The sequence below is a fragment of the Oncorhynchus mykiss genome, chromosome 25 (genome assembly GCF_057628025.1).
Source record: "Oncorhynchus mykiss isolate SJ-2025 chromosome 25, ASM5762802v1, whole genome shotgun sequence".
In the NCBI taxonomy this organism is placed as follows: domain Eukaryota; kingdom Metazoa; phylum Chordata; class Actinopteri; order Salmoniformes; family Salmonidae; genus Oncorhynchus; species Oncorhynchus mykiss.
This window is the reverse complement of record NC_143046.1, coordinates 76,080,181-76,099,091: the sequence shown is the minus strand read 5'-3', so window position 1 is coordinate 76,099,091 and position 18,911 is coordinate 76,080,181. Positions and strand designations below refer to the sequence as shown.

At 43.2% G+C, this 18,911-nt stretch overlaps 1 protein-coding gene across 1 annotated transcript in view; it reads right to left on the bottom strand.

Annotated features, from left to right (window-relative positions):
* Nucleotides 1-18,911, bottom strand: part of LOC110505775 (A-kinase anchor protein 6) — a 234,487-nt gene that overhangs the window by 158,268 nt on the left and 57,308 nt on the right. The window contains exon 4 of the mRNA XM_090221110.1: nucleotides 5,315-6,952. Coding sequence (XP_090077236.1) covers nucleotides 5,315-6,952 — 1,638 coding nt within the window. The remainder of the gene's footprint in view (nucleotides 1-5,314; nucleotides 6,953-18,911) is intronic.

The window sequence follows — 18,911 nt, the reverse complement described above, 5'->3', positions numbered from 1 at the left end:
CTTTGCTGCTGTGTCTTCTACCATACCATATTAATCTATATCAATGACCTTGCTGCTGTGTCTTCTACCATACCATACTAATCTATATCAATGACCATACTGCTGTGTCTTCTACCATACCATACTAATCTATATCAATGACCATACTGCTGTGTCTTCTACTATATCATCTTAAGGTATATCAATGACCTTGCTGCTGTGTCTTCTACCATACTAATCTATATCATTGACCTTGCTGCTGCGTCTTCTACCATACCATTCTAATCTATATCAATGACCTTGCTGCTATGTCTTCTACCGTACCATACTAATCTATATCAATGACCTTGCTGCTGTGTCTTTTACAATACCGTACTAATCTATATCAATGACCTTGCTGCTGTGTCTTCTACCATACCATACTAATCTATATCAATGACGTTGCTGATATACTAATCTATCTCAATGCCTTTGCTGCTGTGTCTTCTACCATACTAATCTATATCAATGAACTTGCTGCTGTGTCTTCTACCATACTAATCTATATCAATGACCTTGCTGCTGTGTCTTCTACCATACCATACTAATCTATATCAATGACCTTGCTGCTGTGTCTTCTACCATACTAATCTATATCAATGACCTTGCTGCTGTGTCTTTTACAATACCGTACTTATCTATATCAATGACCTTGCTGCTGTGTCTTCTACCATACCATACTAATCTATATCAATAAACTTGTTGCTGTGTCTTCTACTATATCATCTTAAGGTATATCAATGACCTTGCTGCTGTGTCTTCTACCATACTAATCTATATCATTGACCTTGCTGCTGCGTCTTCTACCATACCATACTAATCTATATCAATGACCTTGCTGCTATGTCTTCTACCGTACCATACTAATCTATATCAATGACCTTGCTGCTGTGTCTTTTACAATACCGTACTAATCTATATCAATGACCTTGCTGCTGTGTCTTCTACCATACCATACTAATCTATATCAATGACCTTGCTGCTGTGTCTTCTACCATACTAATCTATATCAATGACCTTGCTGCTGTGTCTTTTACAATACCGTACTTATCTATATCAATGACCTTGCTGCTGTGTCTTCTACCATACCATACTAATCTATATCAATGAACTTGTTGCTGTGTCTTCTACTATATCATCTTAAGGTATATCAATGACCTTGCTGCTGTGTCTTCTACCATACTAATCTATATCATTGACCTTGCTGCTGCGTCTTCTACCATACCATACTAATCTATATCAATGACCTTGCTGCTATGTCTTCTACCGTACCATACTAATCTATATCAATGACCTTGCTGCTGTGTCTTTTACAATACCGTACTAATCTATATCAATGACCTTGCTGCTGTGTCTTCTACCATACCATACTAATCTATATCAATGACGTTGCTAATATACTAATCTATCTCAATGCCTTTGCTGCTGTGTCTTCTACCATACCATATTAATCTATATCAATGACCTTGCTGCTGTGTCTTCTACCATACCATACTAATCTATATCAATGACCATACTGCTGTGTCTTCTACCATACCATACTAATCTATATCAATGACCATACTGCTGTGTCTTCTACTATACCATCTTAAGGTATATCAATGACCTTGCTGCTGTGTCTCCTACCATACCATACTAATCTATATCAATGACCTTGCTACTGTGTCTTCTACCATACCATACTAATCTATATGAATGACCTTGCTGCTGTGTCTTCTACCATACCATACTAATCTATATCAATGACCTTGCTGCTGCGTCTTCTACCATACCATACTAATCTATATCAATGACGTTGCTGATATACTAATCTATATCAATGACCTTGCTGCTATGTCTTCTACCATACCATACTAATCTATATCAATGACCCTGCTGCTGTTTCTTCTACCATACCATACTACTCTAAATCAATGACCTTGCTGCTGTGTCTTCTTCCATACCATACTAATCTATATCAATGACCCTGCTGCTGTTTCTTCTACCATACCATACTAGTCTATATCAATGACGTTGCTGATATACTAATCTATATCAATGACCTTGCTGCTATGTCTTCTACCATACCATACTAATCTATTTCAATGACCTTGCTGCTGTGTCTTCTATATCAATGACCTTGCTGATATGTCTTCTACCATACCATACTAATCTATATCAATGACCTTGCTGATATGTCTTCTACCATACCATACTAATCTATATCAATGACCTTGCTGCTGTGTCTTCTACCATACTAATCTATATCAATGACCTTGCTGCTATGTCCTCTACCATACTAATCTATATCAAGGACCTTGCTGCGGTGTCTTCTACCATACCATACTAATCTATATCAATGACCCTGCTGCTGTTTCTTCTACCATACTAATCTATATCAATGACCTTGCTGCGGTGTCTTCTACCATACCATACTAATCTATATCAATGACCATACTGCTGTTTCTTCTACCATGCCAAACTAATCTATATGAATGACGTTGCTGATATACTAATCTATATCAATGACCATACTGCTGTGTCTTCTACCATACCATACCAATCTATATCAATGACCATACTGCTGTGTCTTCTACTATACCATCTTAAGGTATATCAATGACATTGCTGCTGTGTCTTCTACCATACCATACTAATCTATATCAATGACCTTGCTGCTGTGTCTTCTACCATACTAATCTATATCAATGACCTTGCTGCTGTGTCTTCTACCATACCATACTAATCTATATCAATGACCTTGCTGCTGTGTCTTCTACCATACCATACTAATCTATATCAATGACCTTGCTGCTGTGTCTTCTATATCAATGAACTTGCTGCTCTGTCTTCTACCATACTAATCTATATCAATGACCTTGCTGATATGTCTTCTAACATACCATACTAATCTATATCAATGACCTTGCTGCTATGTCTTCTACCATACTAATCTATATCAATGACCTTGCTGCTGTGTCTTCTACCATACTAATCTATATCAATGACCTTGCTGATATGTCTTCTACCATACTAATCTATATCAAGGACCTTGCTGCTGTGTCTTCTACAATACCATACTAATCTATATCAATGACCCTGCTGCTGTGTCTTCAACCATACCATACTAATCTATATCAATGACCATACTGCTGTGTCTTCTACCATACCATACTAATCTATATCAATGACCTTGCTGCTGTGTCTTCTACCATACCATACTAATCTATATCAATGACCTTGCTGCTGTGTCTTCTACCGGACTTCCCATTCTCTTTGCTGATGATACCAATTTGATTTTATCACACAAGAATGTAGATTCTCTAATTATTGAAGCCAACTCGGGTATTGTCACATTTTATGAATGGTTCCAGATAAACAAATGTTATAAAATCCAACTTTATTGTGTTCACTAGTAATCATAAGAAATATTGTCCTTTTTTGTGCCAGAATCTCAATTGGTGGAAATTAAATGTTACAAGTCATATCACTTGATTCCTAGGAGTTGGAGTTGCTGAAAAGTTGTCCTGGAAATATCATATTACATTTGTCTGCAGAAAAGTGATGAAATATTTCGGCATCATCAGAAAGATCAGTGGTTTGGTTCATCAGGCTTGCTTCCTAACTCTATACTATAGCTTAATTTATATATATTATCTCATTTACTGTAATATTGTCTGGGCCAGTACATATGCCTCCTACCTACACAAATTACTCATCATACAAAATAAACGTGTCTAGCCAGCTCCTCTAATTACCTATCTCCATCTGCACCTTTGCGTAAGAAACTCAATATCTTGTCTATTTAGAACATTAATGCACTTTCTTCTACAAATATTCACCTCCCAGACAGTTTATCTAAACACTTCAATGGATTCTTCCAGGTTAATTCTGAAATCCTTCTATATAACACAAGACACTGTGAAAACCTTCACCCTCCCCACTGCCAGACCTCACATAGTCAATTCTCTATCAGATATAGAAGTACCATACTCTGGAATTCTTATCATCACATTGCCAAAACATCATCATACCTCAATAACTTCAGTCTAAAACATCAAGCGAAAATCTGGGGGTCAGCCTGATGAACCTAACTACCCAATAATCCCCTCCATGTTGCCTAACTCTCTCTCTCACACTCACACACACACACACACACACACACACGTTTTTTCTTGCATACTGAGTAAATCATGTGCAATTAGAATGAATATGCTTTGTTTAACTGATTGAACAAACATGTATTTTTTGTACTCCTATTTGTGGTGTGGTTTTCATATAAACCCTTTTAGGCTTCCAACCTTACCTACACATCATTTTTACCTGTTTTTTTTCATCTTTACTGTTTTGTCTTTCACCTCTTTCCTCTGGTGTGAATAAATAAAACCTAAAACTAAAATGTCCATGTGACATTGTTCCATACAAAGATAGCAAGGATTTCAAATGATAAATGTAATAAAACCAAAAATGTCTATGTAGTTGTGTCCATAAAATGCGCCCCAGAAAAAAAGAGTGTTAGCCTTCACGTGTGTAGCTTGTTATTTATTTTGGCCAATCAAAGCTGCAAAGAAGCTCAATAGTGTAGTGAGAGGAATTAAAAGTTAGCAAAATGAGAAGGAGTAGGCCATAACGAGCAACTGACAGGCAGGCTGTTGTTTTATCTGAATTGGGTTGGGGAGAAAGCGTAAAATGTGGTCTTAATTAGCCTAGCTAGCTATAGCTGGCTAGCTAGTTTCTTTAGGCTACCCCAGTCAAGGCAGGAACTGTTATATGGGATGATAAATAACATTGTGGCTGCTGCTTGGAAGTTAGCTAGTCTTGGCTATAGCCAAGTAGCATCTCGCTCTCTGCCTCCCATCTGCTTGCACCAATCTCACTGGCACCTCCACAATTGCAACAATAGAGTGCCAGCCTCTCCCTCGCACAGAAATGTGCACAGGTGGAAAAAACGTGTTTCAACAACATGCGTTTAGAATATCTGGACGTCAGACTAAAATGAATGATACTAATGTGTATAGTGAAATGACTTCAAACCCCCATCTCTACAGTCCACCCATTATACCATCATTGACTTGAATGGGGACGCCTGTTCTATTCATTCTATGTCAATTCCAGCCCATGCAGTAAGGAGATATTCCAACGGTTATTACGGTGATCGTGGTCATTTAGCTGGCCAATTACCATCCTTGAAAGATCCATAACAGTCACAGCCCTAAGTCCATCTACTGTACATTTTAGATCCTGGAATAACCAATGCTTGAAACAACAACAACATCATAGTAAAAGTGTATGAGTCAGAGGCTGATGCTCTCATTACCTCTATCTTGCCCCATATGTCTGGGTGGTTGTCGTGGTGCTGGATGTCATCCAGTAGCTGTTGGATGAAAGGTTTACACTGTGTCTCTATGTGGGGGGCCATGGTAGTGGTGGTGGTGGGATGCAGGGCTAGAGACCTGTTGGTGTCTCTCACTCTGGTCTCCCCGGAGCTCCAGCCCCTGTTGTTGTCTCTCTTCCTACTCTCCCTGGAGCTCCAGGCCTCGTCCTCAGACAGCAGGTCACTGAGGGGGGCCGACTCGATGCTCTCATCCAGGGATGGAGTCATGTCGCTGGACAAGGTGGGCGAGAAGTGCCCCATCCCCACGTGGAAAGGCCTCTTGTAGGGGGGTTGGAGGGGGTCGAAGCCCAAAGGGGGTTGGGGGCTGCCCAGGCCCTCGCTTTCCCAGTCTGAATTGACCTCGGTTAGCTCCCAGTCGTCTACATCCTGAATCGACTCATGGTGTCCCTGGTGGCCAGGTCTCTGGGCCAGGGTCTCCAGCTTCATAGCCAGCATCTCTGTCTTCTTTAGCTTGGCGGGCAGAGCCAGGAACTCATCTGACCTGAACCAGTGCTCCTTGCAGGGGTTAGGGCTGGTCCCCACTGGGGCTGGGTGGTGGAGGTGGGGGCACTGGGGCTGGATGATCCAGACGGCTTCCTTGGTGGGAGGGCGGAAGTCCTTGCTTGTGGCCTCATCGTGGGACTCGTGGTCTGAGGGCTCTCTCATAGGAGAGGGTAGGGATCTGTCTGTGTCTCTGCCTGTCTGTGGATCCTTCAGGTCCCTGCTGCATCCATTGTTGCCTGAGAAGAGGGTGGGGATGGAGGAGAGGTCATGGGGGAAGTGGCCTCCCTGTTCTACCTCTGAGGAGCTCCTCTGTAGGGGGATGTGAGCGCCAACAGGGCTTCCTTGTCTCTGGTAACCTCCAGCCTCTCTTTGTCTGCTGGCCTGCAGGTTCATGCTGTTCATGAACTGCAGGCTGTCAAAGGACTGGGAGGCGTTGCTGGGGCACACAGCATTCAGCTCCAGCCAGAACTTGGAGCGGTCGGGAAGGTCCAGGAGAGAGGGAGTGCTCTGGCTCAGGTCTGCCTGGAATTGAAGAGAGGGAGGCAGGGTGGATCTCCGTGGGCTGAGGCTGGACTCAGCCTCTCCCTCCAGATAAATGGGCTTCTTAGGCAGGACAGGCTGAGTGGGGGACACCTCGTTACTCACGCTGCCCTGAAAGGGCTGCTTGGAGAGTGGAGTGCTCTCGCTCTGGGGCGTGTCGCAGTGCATTTTGGCTCTAGGTGCAGGGTTGTTCTCCTCCCCTGCGCTGGAGGGCTTGTCTCTGTGTTTCTCTATAGGGGTACCTGGCTCATCCTCTTCCTGCTCTGAGATGGCCCCCTGGTTCTGGCTCTGCTTGGCTGTGATGGTCAGCAGGTCCACACTCTGGATGAGCTCTGGTAAGTCGCTCTTTAGACTGGTGTATCTACAGCAGGGCTCCTGCCCCTGGCCCAATCCGCTGGTACCCTCCTGGTCCTCACTGGGGCTATAGTCGCTGAGCTCATAGGCTGTGATGCCACAGTCCAAGGAGAAGTAGTCCTGACTGCACTTAATGGTCACCTGGCCGCAGTCGTCCACCTCAGTCAGAGCATCCAGGCGAGCCTGGGGGAGATACAGGGGGAGGGGGGGACACTTGATTAACACACCATTTAAGTTTATGAAAAATATAAGTTAAACTGCTTTAAAAGGGAAATCTGCAGCTCAAAAAACAACAAAGCAGTCAACATGCCACTGTTTCGGGAAACAGCTGAGGGATGAGGCTGGAGAAATGTAAACACTTTCAAATTCAGTAAACACTCTCCAACACAGCTATAGATACATGACTGACCATCCATGAGATACAAATTATAGTTTTAACCATGTTTTTAGTATGTACAGTGTTTGTTTACAAATGCATTATTTATAAACAATGGCGTAAAACAAGCTTATATTTTGGGTTCTGATGGGGTACAACTATTGAACTAAGCTCATGAGAGATTTAGAAGTTATATTCTTCAAGACTCAAAAGGCTGTATGTCATTAATTTAAAGGTAAAAAATGGATGTATCAATCACAGATCGCGCCTTAAGTAAACCAAATAGGAGTTGTGTTTTCCGACATAAAAGAAAAGCGACTCCTAACATGCTGACCACACCGCTCGCGTGCGTGCGTCCAATTAATCCACAGATGAAATGGTAAAACGAGTTCATTTCTAGTAATCTCTCCTCCTTCAGCCTTCTTCTTCTTCTTTGATTGTTATATGGCGGCTGGCAACCAACTTTAAGGTGCATTACCACCACCAATTGGACTGGAGTGTGGACCTCAATTCATCTTTCAATCACCCACGTGGGCATATGCTCCTAAAGACCAATGAGGAGATGGGAGAGACGGGACTTGCAGCGCATCAAGCGTCACAAATAGAACCAAGTTTTATTTTAGGGCCTGGCTACGCAGATGCTCTTTGACGCATGCGAGCAGTGTGGGTGCAATGATTGAATAACATGTATGTGTACATTTATTTTGCAACGCACATGACGCGAGCGGTGTGGTAAGCATGTAACATTGCACATCAATCATTGCACCCACACGGCTCGAACGCGTCAACGAGCGTCTGCGTAGCCAGGCGCTGAAATAGAACTTGGTTCTATTTGTGACGCTTGACACGCTGAAAGACCCGCCTCTCCTCATTGGTTTTTAGGAGCATATACCCACTGGGTGATTGAAAGATTCACTTTTTTATTTTAATTTGATTTCACCTTTATTTAACCAGGTAGGCTAGTTGAGAACAAGCTCTCATTTGAGACTGCTACCTGGCCAAGATAAAGCATAGCAATTCGACACATACAACAACACAGAGTTACTCATAGAATTAACAAACATACAGTCAATAATACAGTATAAAAGGTTTATATATAGCATGTGCAAATGAGGTAGGATAAGGGAGGTAAGGCAATAAATAGGCCATGGTGGCAAAGTAATTACAATATAGCAATTAAACACTGGAATGGTAGATGTGCAGAAGATGAATGTTCAAGTAGGGATACTGGGGTGCAAAGGAGCAAGATAAATAAATAAATACAGTATGGGGATGAGGTAATTGGATGGGCTATTTACAGATGGGCTATGCACAGGTGCAGTGATCTGTGAGCTGCTCTGATAGCTGGTGCTTAAAGCTAGTGAGGGAGATATGAGTCCCCAGCTTCAGTGATTTTTGCAGTTCGTTCCAGTAATTGGCAGCAGAGAACTGGAAAGAAAGGCGGCCAAAGGAAGAATTGGCTTTGGGGGTGACCAGTAAGATCAAATCAAATGTATTTGTCACATACACATGGTTAAGAGATCTTGATGCGAGTGTAGCGAAATGCTTGTGCTTCTAGTTCCGACCATGCAGTAATATCCAACGAGTAATCTAACCTAACAATTCCAAAACTACTACTTTATACACACAAGTGTAAAGGGATAAAGAATATGTACATAAAGATATATGAATGAGTGATGGTACAGAACGGCATAGGCAAGATGCAGTAGATGGTATCGAGTACAGTATATACATATGAGATGAGTAATGTAGGGTATGTAAACATTATATTAAGTAGCATTGTTTAAAGTGGCTAGTGATATATTTTACATCAATTTCCATCAATTCCCATTATTAAAGTGGCTTGAGTTGAGTCAGTGTGTTGGCAGCAGCCACTCAATATTAGTGATGGCTGTTTAACAGTCTGATGGCCTTGAGATAGAAGCTGTTTTTCGGTCCCTGCTTTGATACACCTGTACTGGGTGGTTGTTGTCCTTGATGATCTTTATGGCCTTCCTGTGACATCGGGTGGTGTAGGTGTCCTGGAGGGCAGGTAGTTTGCCCCCAGTGATGCGTTGTGCAGACCTCACTACCCTCTGGAGAGCCTTACAGTTGTGGGTGGAGCAGTTGCCGTACCAGGCAGTGATACAGCCCGACAGGATGCTCTCGATTGTGCATCTGTAGAAGTTTGTGAGTTCTTTTGGTGACTTTCCTGACACCACACTCCGAGGGCCCTCACCTCCTCCCTGTTGGTAATCAAGCCTACCACTGTAGTGTCGTCCGCAAACGTGATGATTTAGTTGGAGGCGTGCATGGCCACGCAGTCATGGGTGAACAGGGAGTACAGGAGAGGGCTCAGAACGCACCCCCGTGGGGTCCCAGTGTTGAGGTTCAGTGGTCTGGAGATGTTTACCTACCCTCACCACCTGGGGGCGGCCTGTCAGGAAGTCCAGTACCCAGTTGCACAGGGCGGGGTCGAGACCTCAAGCTTGATGACTAGTTTGGATGGTACTACGGTGTCAAATGCTAAACAGCATTCTCACATAGGTATTCCTCTTGTCCAGATGGGTTAGGGCAGTGTGCAGTGTGGTTGAGATTGCATCGTCTGTGGACCTATTTGGGTGGTAAGCAAATTGGAGTGGGTCTAGGGTGTCAGGCAGGGTGGAGGTGATATGGTCCTTGACTAGTCTCTCAAAGCACTTCATGATGACGGAATTGAGTGCTACGACGGTAGTCGTTTAGCTCAGTTACCTTAGCTTTCTTGGGAACAGGGACAATGGTGGCCCTCTTGAAGCATGTGGGAACAGCAGACTGGGATAAGGATTGATTGAATATGTCCGTAAAAACGCCAGCCAGCTGGTCTGCGCATGCTCTGAGGACGCGGCTGGGGATGCCGTCTGGGCCTGCAGCCTTGCGAGGGTTAATACGTTTAAATGTTTTCCTCACTTCGGCTGCAGTGAGGGAGAGTCCACAGGTTATGGTAGCGGGCCATAACTGTTAACACAGTGTCCAAAGAAGGGCCAGAAGTATACAGAATGGTGTCGTCTGCGTAGAGGTGGATCAGAGACTCACCAGCAGCAAGAGCGACCTCATTGATGTATACAGAGAAGAGAGTCGGTCCAAGAATTGAACCCTGTGGCACCCCCATAGAGACTGCCAGAGGTCCGGACAGCAGACCCTCCGATTTGACACACTGAACTCTATCAGAGAAGTAGTTGGTGAACCAGGCGAGGCAATCATTTGAGAAACCAAGGCTGTCGAGTCTGCCGATGAGGATGTGGTGATTGACAGAGTCGAAAGCCTTGGCCAGATCAATGAATACGGCTGCACAGTAATGTTTCTTATCGATGGCGGTTAAGATATCATTTAGGACCTTGAGCGTGGCTGAGGTGCACCCATGACCAGCTCTGAAACCAGATTGCATAGCAGAGAAGGTATGGTGAGATTCGAAATGGTCGGTAATCTGTTTGTTGACTTGGCTTTCGAAGACCTTAGAAAGGCATGGTAGGATAGATATAGGTCTGTAGCAGTTTGGGTCAAGAGTGTCACCCCCTTTGAAGAGGGGGATGACCGCAGCTGCTTTCCAATCTTTGGGAATCTCAGACGACACGAAAGAGAGGTTGAACAGGCTAGTAATAGGGGTGGCAACAATTTAGGCAGATCATTTTAGAAAGAAAGGGTCCAGATTGTCTAGCCCGGCTGATTTGTAGGGGTCCAGATTTTGCAGCTCTTTCAGAACATCAGCTATCTGGATTTGGGTGAAGGAGAAATGGGGAGGCTTGGGCGAGTTGCTGTTGGGGTTGGAGGGCTGTTGATCGAGGTAGGGGTAGCCAGGTGGAAAGCATAGCCAGCCGTAGAAAAATGCTTATTGAAAATCTCAATTATAGTGGATTTATCGGTGGTGACAGTGTTTCCTAGCCTCAATGCAGTGGGCAGCTGCGAGGAGGTGCTCTTATTCTCCATGGACTTTACAGTGTCCCAGAACTTTTTTGAATGTGTGATACACAATGCAAATTTCTACTTGAAAAAGCTAGCCTTAGCTTCCCTAACTGCCTGTGTATATTTGTTCCTAACTTCCCTGAAAAGCTGTATACCGACCGGCTATTCAATGCTAATGCAGAACGCCACAGGATGTTTTTGTGCTGGTCAAGGGCAGTCAGGTCTGGAGAGCACCAAGGGCTATATCTGTTCCTGGTTCTATATTTTTTGAATGGGGCATGCTTATTGAAGATGGTGAGGAAGGCACTTTTAAAGATTAACCAGGAATCCTCTACTGACAGGATGAGGTCAATATCCTTCCATGATACCTGGGCCAGGTTGAATAGAAAGGCCTGCTCGCTGAAATGTATTAGGGAGCATTTGACAGTGATGAGGGGTGGTCGTTTGACCGCTGACCCATTACGGATGCAGGCAATGAGGCAGTGATTACTGATTTCTTGGTTGAAAACAGCAGAGGTGTATTTGGAGGGCAAGTTGTTAGGATGATATCTATGAGTGTGCCCGTGTTTACGGATTTGGGGTTGTAGCTGGCGAGTTCATTGATCATTTGTGTGAGATTGAGGGCATCAAGCTTAGATTTTAGGATGGCCGGGGTATTGAGCATGTCCCAGTTTAGGTCACCTAGCAGCACAAGCTCTGAAGATAGATGGGGGGCAATCAATTCACATATGGTGTCCAGGGCACAGCTGGGGGCAAAGGGTGGTCTATAGCAAGCGCCAATGATGAGAGACTTGTTTCTGGAAAGGTGAATTTTTAAAAGTAGATGCTCGAATTGTTAGGGCACAGACCTGGATAGTAAAGACAGAACTCTGCAGGCTATCTCTGCAGTAGATTGCAACACCGCCCCCTTTGGCAGTTCTATCTTGTCGGAAAATGTTATAGATAGGGATGGAAATTTCAGAGTTTTTGGTGGTCTTCCTAAGCTAGGATTCAGACACGGCTAGGACATCCGGTTTGGCAGAGTGTGCTAAAGCAGTGTATAAAACAAACATTCATGCATGTTAACATGCATGAAACCAAGGCTTTTACGGTTACAGAAGTCAACAAATGAGAGCACCTGGGGAGTAGAAGTGGAGCTAGGCACTGCAGGGCCTGGATTAACCTCTACATCACCAGAGGAACAGAGGAGGAGTAGGATAAGGGTACGGCTAAAGGCTATCAGAACTGGTTGCCTAGTGCGTTTGGAACAGAGAGTAAAAGGAGCATGTTTCTGGGTGCGATAAAATAGATTCAAGGCATACAGACAAAGGTATGGTAGATGTGAGTACATTGGAGATTAACCTAGGCATTGAGTAATGATGGGAGAGATATTGTCTCTAGAGACGTTCAAACCAGGTGATGTCACAGCATACGTGGTGAGGTGGAACTAAATAGTTGGTTAAGGCATATTGAGCAGGGCTACAGGCTCTACAGTGAAATAACACAATATTCACTAACCTGGACAGTAATGGACAAGGCATATTGATATTAGGGAGAGGCTTGCGTAGCGATCATAGGGGTCCAGTGAGTGGGTGGGCTGGCTGGAGATACTGCGATTCAGACAGCTAGAAGGCCGGGGATAGCAAGCTTGCAGAAAGGTCTTAGAGGGACGTCTCGACAGAGGAAAGTCTGTTTTAGCCTCTGAGGTCCACACTGAGGTCTACATTGATGGTGGTAATACACCTTAAAGTTGGTTGCCAACCACCATATAAAATCCAAAGAAGAAGAAGAAGCCTGAAGGAGGAGAGATTACTAGAAATTAACTTGGTTTACCCTTATATCTGTGGATTCATTGTCATAGTCGAGGACCTTGTGCATTTCAGGTAAAATAACAACCCAATGTTCATATCCCAGGACAAATGAGCTAACAACAGTAAGCTAGCCAGCTAAATTGCCATAAATGTTTGCTTTTCGACCGGTCCCCAAATTAATATAGTTGGTTCAGTGTTTGTTTTGATATTTCAACCTGCGCGTCCTGATCGCGTCTGGTGTGGGTGGTGTGGGTGGAAATCAAAATGCACGCGATGGAGGACGCACACGCGCGAGCGGTCTGGTCAGCGTTTAAGAGTCTGCTATGCTACAGTAAATAATATTCCATACCCATGGATTCCTCATCTGTAGCAATTCCTGCATGTGCCACAATGTGGTGTGCATAATTTATGTAACAGACAGTAGAGAAGCTGTAATGTGTCAATATTTTTCTCTCTCAAAATGTAACTCTTTTTCCCTGGTGTTTTATGCACTGTGTGTGGGGGGGTAGTCTCCTAAACTGAAATTGACCAAAATATTATCCTATTGTAGAGGCCAGGATGTCCAGTGGACAACTGAAGAGACCAGCATGAACAATTGACAGGACATCCAGTGAACACACACAGACACACACATCCTTTTGTTCTTTGTAATAATATCATTGAATAAGGCCTGCTGAGATGGTCAACCTTAGCTAAACGTGTTTTAAATGCTCACACTTTGTTTCCCTTCAGTTGAATTTCTCTACAGTTTGATACCCATAAAAAAAGACTTCAGTTCACTATAAAATACAATAATACTTGCTATAGAATTCTATAGTAAACTGTAGGATACTGTAGAATCCTATACTCCACACTGTAGTATTCCTCAATCGTATGTTGGTATTCATTAGGCAGCTGCCTAGGCAGCAGCTACTCTTCCTGGGGTCCAGCAAAATTAAAGCAGTTATACAATTTTAAAAACATTACAATACATTCACAACAGATTTCCCAACACATTAAGTGTGTGCCCTCAGGCCCCTACTACACCACCACATGTCTATAACGTGTGTGTTACAGTGCCTTGCAAAAGTATTCATCCCCTTGGTGTTTTTCTTATTTTGTTGCATTACAACCTCTAATTAAAACATATTTTTATTTGGATTTCATGTAATGGACATACATAAAATAGTCCAAATTGTTGAAGTGAAATTAAAAAAATAACTTGTTAAATAATTAGTTAAACAAGTCCACCTGTGTGCAATCTAAGTGTCACATGATCTGTCACATGATCTCAGTATATATACACCTGTTCTGAAAGGCCCCAGAGTCTGTAACACCACCAAGCAAGTGGCACCATGAAGACCAAGGAGCTCTCCAAACAGGTCAGGGACAAAGTTGTGGAGAAGTACAGATCATGGTTGGGTTATAAAAAAATATCCGTAACTTTGAACATTCCACAGAGCACCATTAAATCCGTTATTAAAAAATTGAAAGAATATGGCACGACAACAAACCTTCCAAGAGAGGGCCGCCCACCAAACTCACGGACCAGGCAAGGAGGGCATTAATCAGAGAGGAAACAAAGAGACCAAAGATAACCCTGAAAGAGCTGCAAAGCTCCACAGCGGAGATTGGAGTATCCGTCCATAGGACCACTTTAGGCCGTACACTCTACAGAGCTGGGCTTTACCGAAGTGTGGCCAGAAAAAAAGCCATCGCTTAAAGAAAAAAATAAGCAAACACGTTTGGTGTTTGCCAAAAGGCGTGTGGGAGACTCCCCAAACATATGGAAGAAGGTACTCTGGTCAATTGAGCTTTTTGGCCATCAACTACAATGCTATGTCTGGTGTAAACCCAACACCTCATCACTCCGAGAACTCCATTGAACATGTTGTTGGCAGCATCATGCTGTGGGGATGTTTTTCATCTGCAAAGACTGGGAAACTGGTCAGAATTGAACGAATGATGGATGGCGCTAAATACAGGGAAATTCTTGAGGGAAACCCGTTCAGTCTTCCAGAGATTTGAGACTGGGGTCGGAGGTTCACCTTCCAGCAGGACAATGACCCAAAGCATGCTGCTAAAGCAACACTCGAGTGGTTTAAGGGAAAACATGTAAATGTCTTGGAATGGCCTAGTCAAAGCCCAGACCTCAATCCAAATGAGAATCTGTGGTATGACTTAAAGATTGCTGTACACCAGCGGAACCGATCCTAGTTGAAGGAGCTGGAGCAGTTTTGCCTTGAAGAATGGGCAAAAATCCCAGTGGCTAGATGTGCCAATCTTATAGAGACGTACCTCAAGAGATTTGCAGCTGTAATTACTGCAAAAGGTGGCTCTACAAAGTATTGAATAGTTATGCACACTCAAGTTTTCTGTTGTTTTTGTCTTATTTCTTGTTTGTTTCACAATAAAACATATTTTGCAGCTTCGGCGTGTTGTTGTGTATGTTGTTGTGTAAATCAAATGATACAAACCCCCAAAAAGGGGGAGGGATGAATACTTTCGCAAGGCACTGTATAGTGCGTGTGTTATCGTGTGTGTGTATGCACGTGTTTGGGCCTATGTTTTACTGTTTGAATTAGTTACTTGATGTGGAATATAGTTCCACGTATTTTAATTTTATTTATTTAACTAGGCAAGTCAGTTAAGAACAAATTCTTATTTACAATGACGGCCTACCCCAGCCAAACCCTAACCCAGACAACGCTGGGCCAATTATGCACCGCCCTATGGGACTCCCAATCATGGCTGGTTGTGATACAGCCTGGAAACGAACCAGTGACACGTCTACCACTGAAATGCAGTGCCTTAGAATAGACCGCTGCGCCAATCGGGAATCATGGCTGTATGTAGTACTGTGTGCCTCCCATAGTCTGTTATGGATGTCTCGTGGGGTATGCATGGGTGTCTGAGCTGTGTGCCGGTAGTTCAAACAGGCAGCTTGTTGCATTCAACATGTACAAGTAGTGATGAAGTCAAACTCTCTTCCACTTTGAGCCACGAGAGATTGACATGCATATTATTAATGTTACCTCTAGGAGTACATCCAAGGGCATATCCCAGGGCACATCCAATTGGGTACTTGTGTAATGGTCTGTACTGTACATCTAATTCTATAGTGCTTACTCTAGAATTTTGTAGTATACTATAGACATGGCCTTTACACAAGTACCATATTTGAAGCTGCAAATCTCGAGAAGCTAACCACAAACCTCCTGAAATTGTACTTAAAACATTTACCATACTAGGCATCAAAACCAATTCTGTGATTAAAGTTCACCCCTTTGGCAAGAAACTAATGTTTATGACAGAAATAATTTACATAATTGTGACAGTAAAGCAATGAATGTATACTTAATTAAATAAATGTATAAAATCTCTAGACCAAGGAAGTTTCACTTTGTACTAGTCTATGCATCTGGGTGTGACTGCTTGTACCCCGAGCACTCTGTATTGAAGCTATTACCTCTGACTTCAGTCTCCTTTATCTTTACAAAGTGAACTTGTATCTAAATATTTAAGTCTCGACACCGTGATGTGTAATGGGGCAATATTTTTCTGGGCGTTTACCTGGTGTGTTGTGTACACAGTGTGTGGGAGTTAGTCAAATTCTAAACAAGACTGTTGCTCTCTTAGGAGCTTATTATGAGTTCAAAAACATCAAACCCATCTCTGCTGTAAAGAGAAGTTATCACACGAATGGTCCACAACACTTAAAATAGGAACTTGAACAGAGAGAAAAAAAAGGTGTGAAGAGCTGGACTTCCCACTTGAAAAGAAAAAGACCAAAGTACTTTTATTTATAGATATACCAATATTACATTTACATGTCATATTTTGGTCATTTACAGTGCCTTGCGAAAGTATTCGGCCCCCTTGAACTTTGCGACCTTTTGCCATATTTCAGGCTTCAAACATAAAGATATAAAACTGTATTTTTTGTGAAGAATCAACAACAAGTGGGACACAATCATGAAGTGGAACGACATTTATTGGATATTTCAAACTTTTTTAACAAATCAAAAACTGAAAAGTTGGGCGTGCAAAATTATTCAGCCCATTTACTTTCAGTGCAGCAAACTCTCTCCAGAAGTTCAGTGAGGATCTCTGAATGATCCAATGTTGACCTAAATGACTAATGATGATAAATACAATCCACCTGTGTGTAATCAAGTCTCCGTATAAATGCACCTGCACTGTGATAGTCTCAGAGGTCCGTTAAAAGCGCAGAGAGCATCATGAAGAACAAGGAACACACCAGGCAGGTCCGAGATACTGTTGTGAAGAAGTTTAAAGCCGGATTTGGATACAAAAAGATTTCCCAAGCTTTAAACATCCCAAGGAGCACTGTGCAAGCGATAATATTGAAATGGAAGGAGTATCAGACCACTGCAAATCTACCAAGACCTGGCCGTCCCTCTAAACTTTCAGCTCATACAAGGAGAAGACTGATCAGAGATGCAGCCAAGAGGCCCATGATCACTCTGGATGAACTGCAGAGATCTACAGCTGAGGTGGGAGACTCTGTCCATAGAACAACAATCAGTTGTATATTGCACAAATCTGGCCTTTATGGAAGAGTGGCAAGAAGAAAGCCATTTCTTAAAGATATCCATAAAAAGTGTTGTTTAAAGTTTGCCACAAGCCACCTGGGAGACACACCAAACATGTGGAAGAAGGTGCTCTGGTCAGATGAAACCAAAATTGAACTTTTTGGCAACAATGCAAAACGTTATGTTTGGCGTAAAAGCAACACAGCTCATCACCCTGAACACACCATACCCACTGTCAAACATGGTGGTGGCAGCATCATGGTTTGGGCCTGCTTTTCTTCAGCAGGGACAGGGAAGATGGTTAAAATTGATGGGAAGATGGATGGAGCCAAATACAGGACCATTCTGGAAGAAAACCTGATGGAGTCTGCAAAAGACCTGAGACTGGGACGGAGATTTGTCTTCCAACAAGACAATGATCCAAAACATAAAGCAAAATCTACAATGGAATGGTTCAAAAATAAACATATCCAGGTGTTAGAATGGCCAAGTCAAAGTCCAGACCTGAATCCAATCGAGAATCTGTGGAAAGAACTGAAAACTGCTGTTCACAAATGCTCTCCATCCAACCTCACTGAGCTCGAGCTGTTTTGCAAGGAGGAATGGGAAAAAAATTCAGTCTCTCGATGTGCAAAACTGATAGAGACATACCCCAAGTGACTTACAGCTGTAATCGCAGCAAAAGGTGGCGCTACAAAGTATTAACTTAAGGGGGCTGAATAATTTTGCACGCCCAATTTTTCAGTTTTTGATTTGTTAGAAAAGTTTGAAATATCCAATAAATGTCGTTCCACTTCATGATTGTGTCCCACTTGTTGTTGATTCTTCACAAAAAATACAGTTTTATATCTTTATGTTTGAAGCCTGAAATATGGCAAAAGGTCGCAAAGTTCAAGGGGGCCGAATACTTTCGCAAGGCACTGTAGCAGATGGCCAGACGCTAATGATATCTATTTCACAAGACGCAGTGTATAAGTACTGCTCTGATCACCATACAGAGGACAGAAACAGATACCCCCAGACAAAGACAAAACGCCTACACTCATACAGAGTATTTGATCTCAAAAGAAGGAGATGTCTGACGATGTGTTCGCCAGCCCTGACACTACGAGAAGCCGTCGGGTGAATTATCCTCAGTCGGAGGAGACGTGCAATGATTTATACGCTTGTTCAGACTACAGACCTGGGGTCACCAGACAGTGGGTCAGAGAATCGGGGTTCAACTCAATCTGAATCTGGAGGAGTAATGCGAGGTGCGAGGCGAGCGGAGGCGCTGCACCCTGGCTGTGGTGGAACAGGGTCTACTGAGTGGCCTCCTACTGACAACTCTCATCAGACTACGCTCCTACAACTACTACAAGGACATCAGCCAGAGAGAAAACCAGATGTTACAGTCTGTGTCTCTCCTTAAGACCAACTACACTGATCAGAGACCAGTTACAGAGAGAGAAATACTAGTTACAGAGAGAGAGACCAGTTACAGAGAGAGAAAGACTAGTTACAGAGAGAGAGAGACCAGTTAC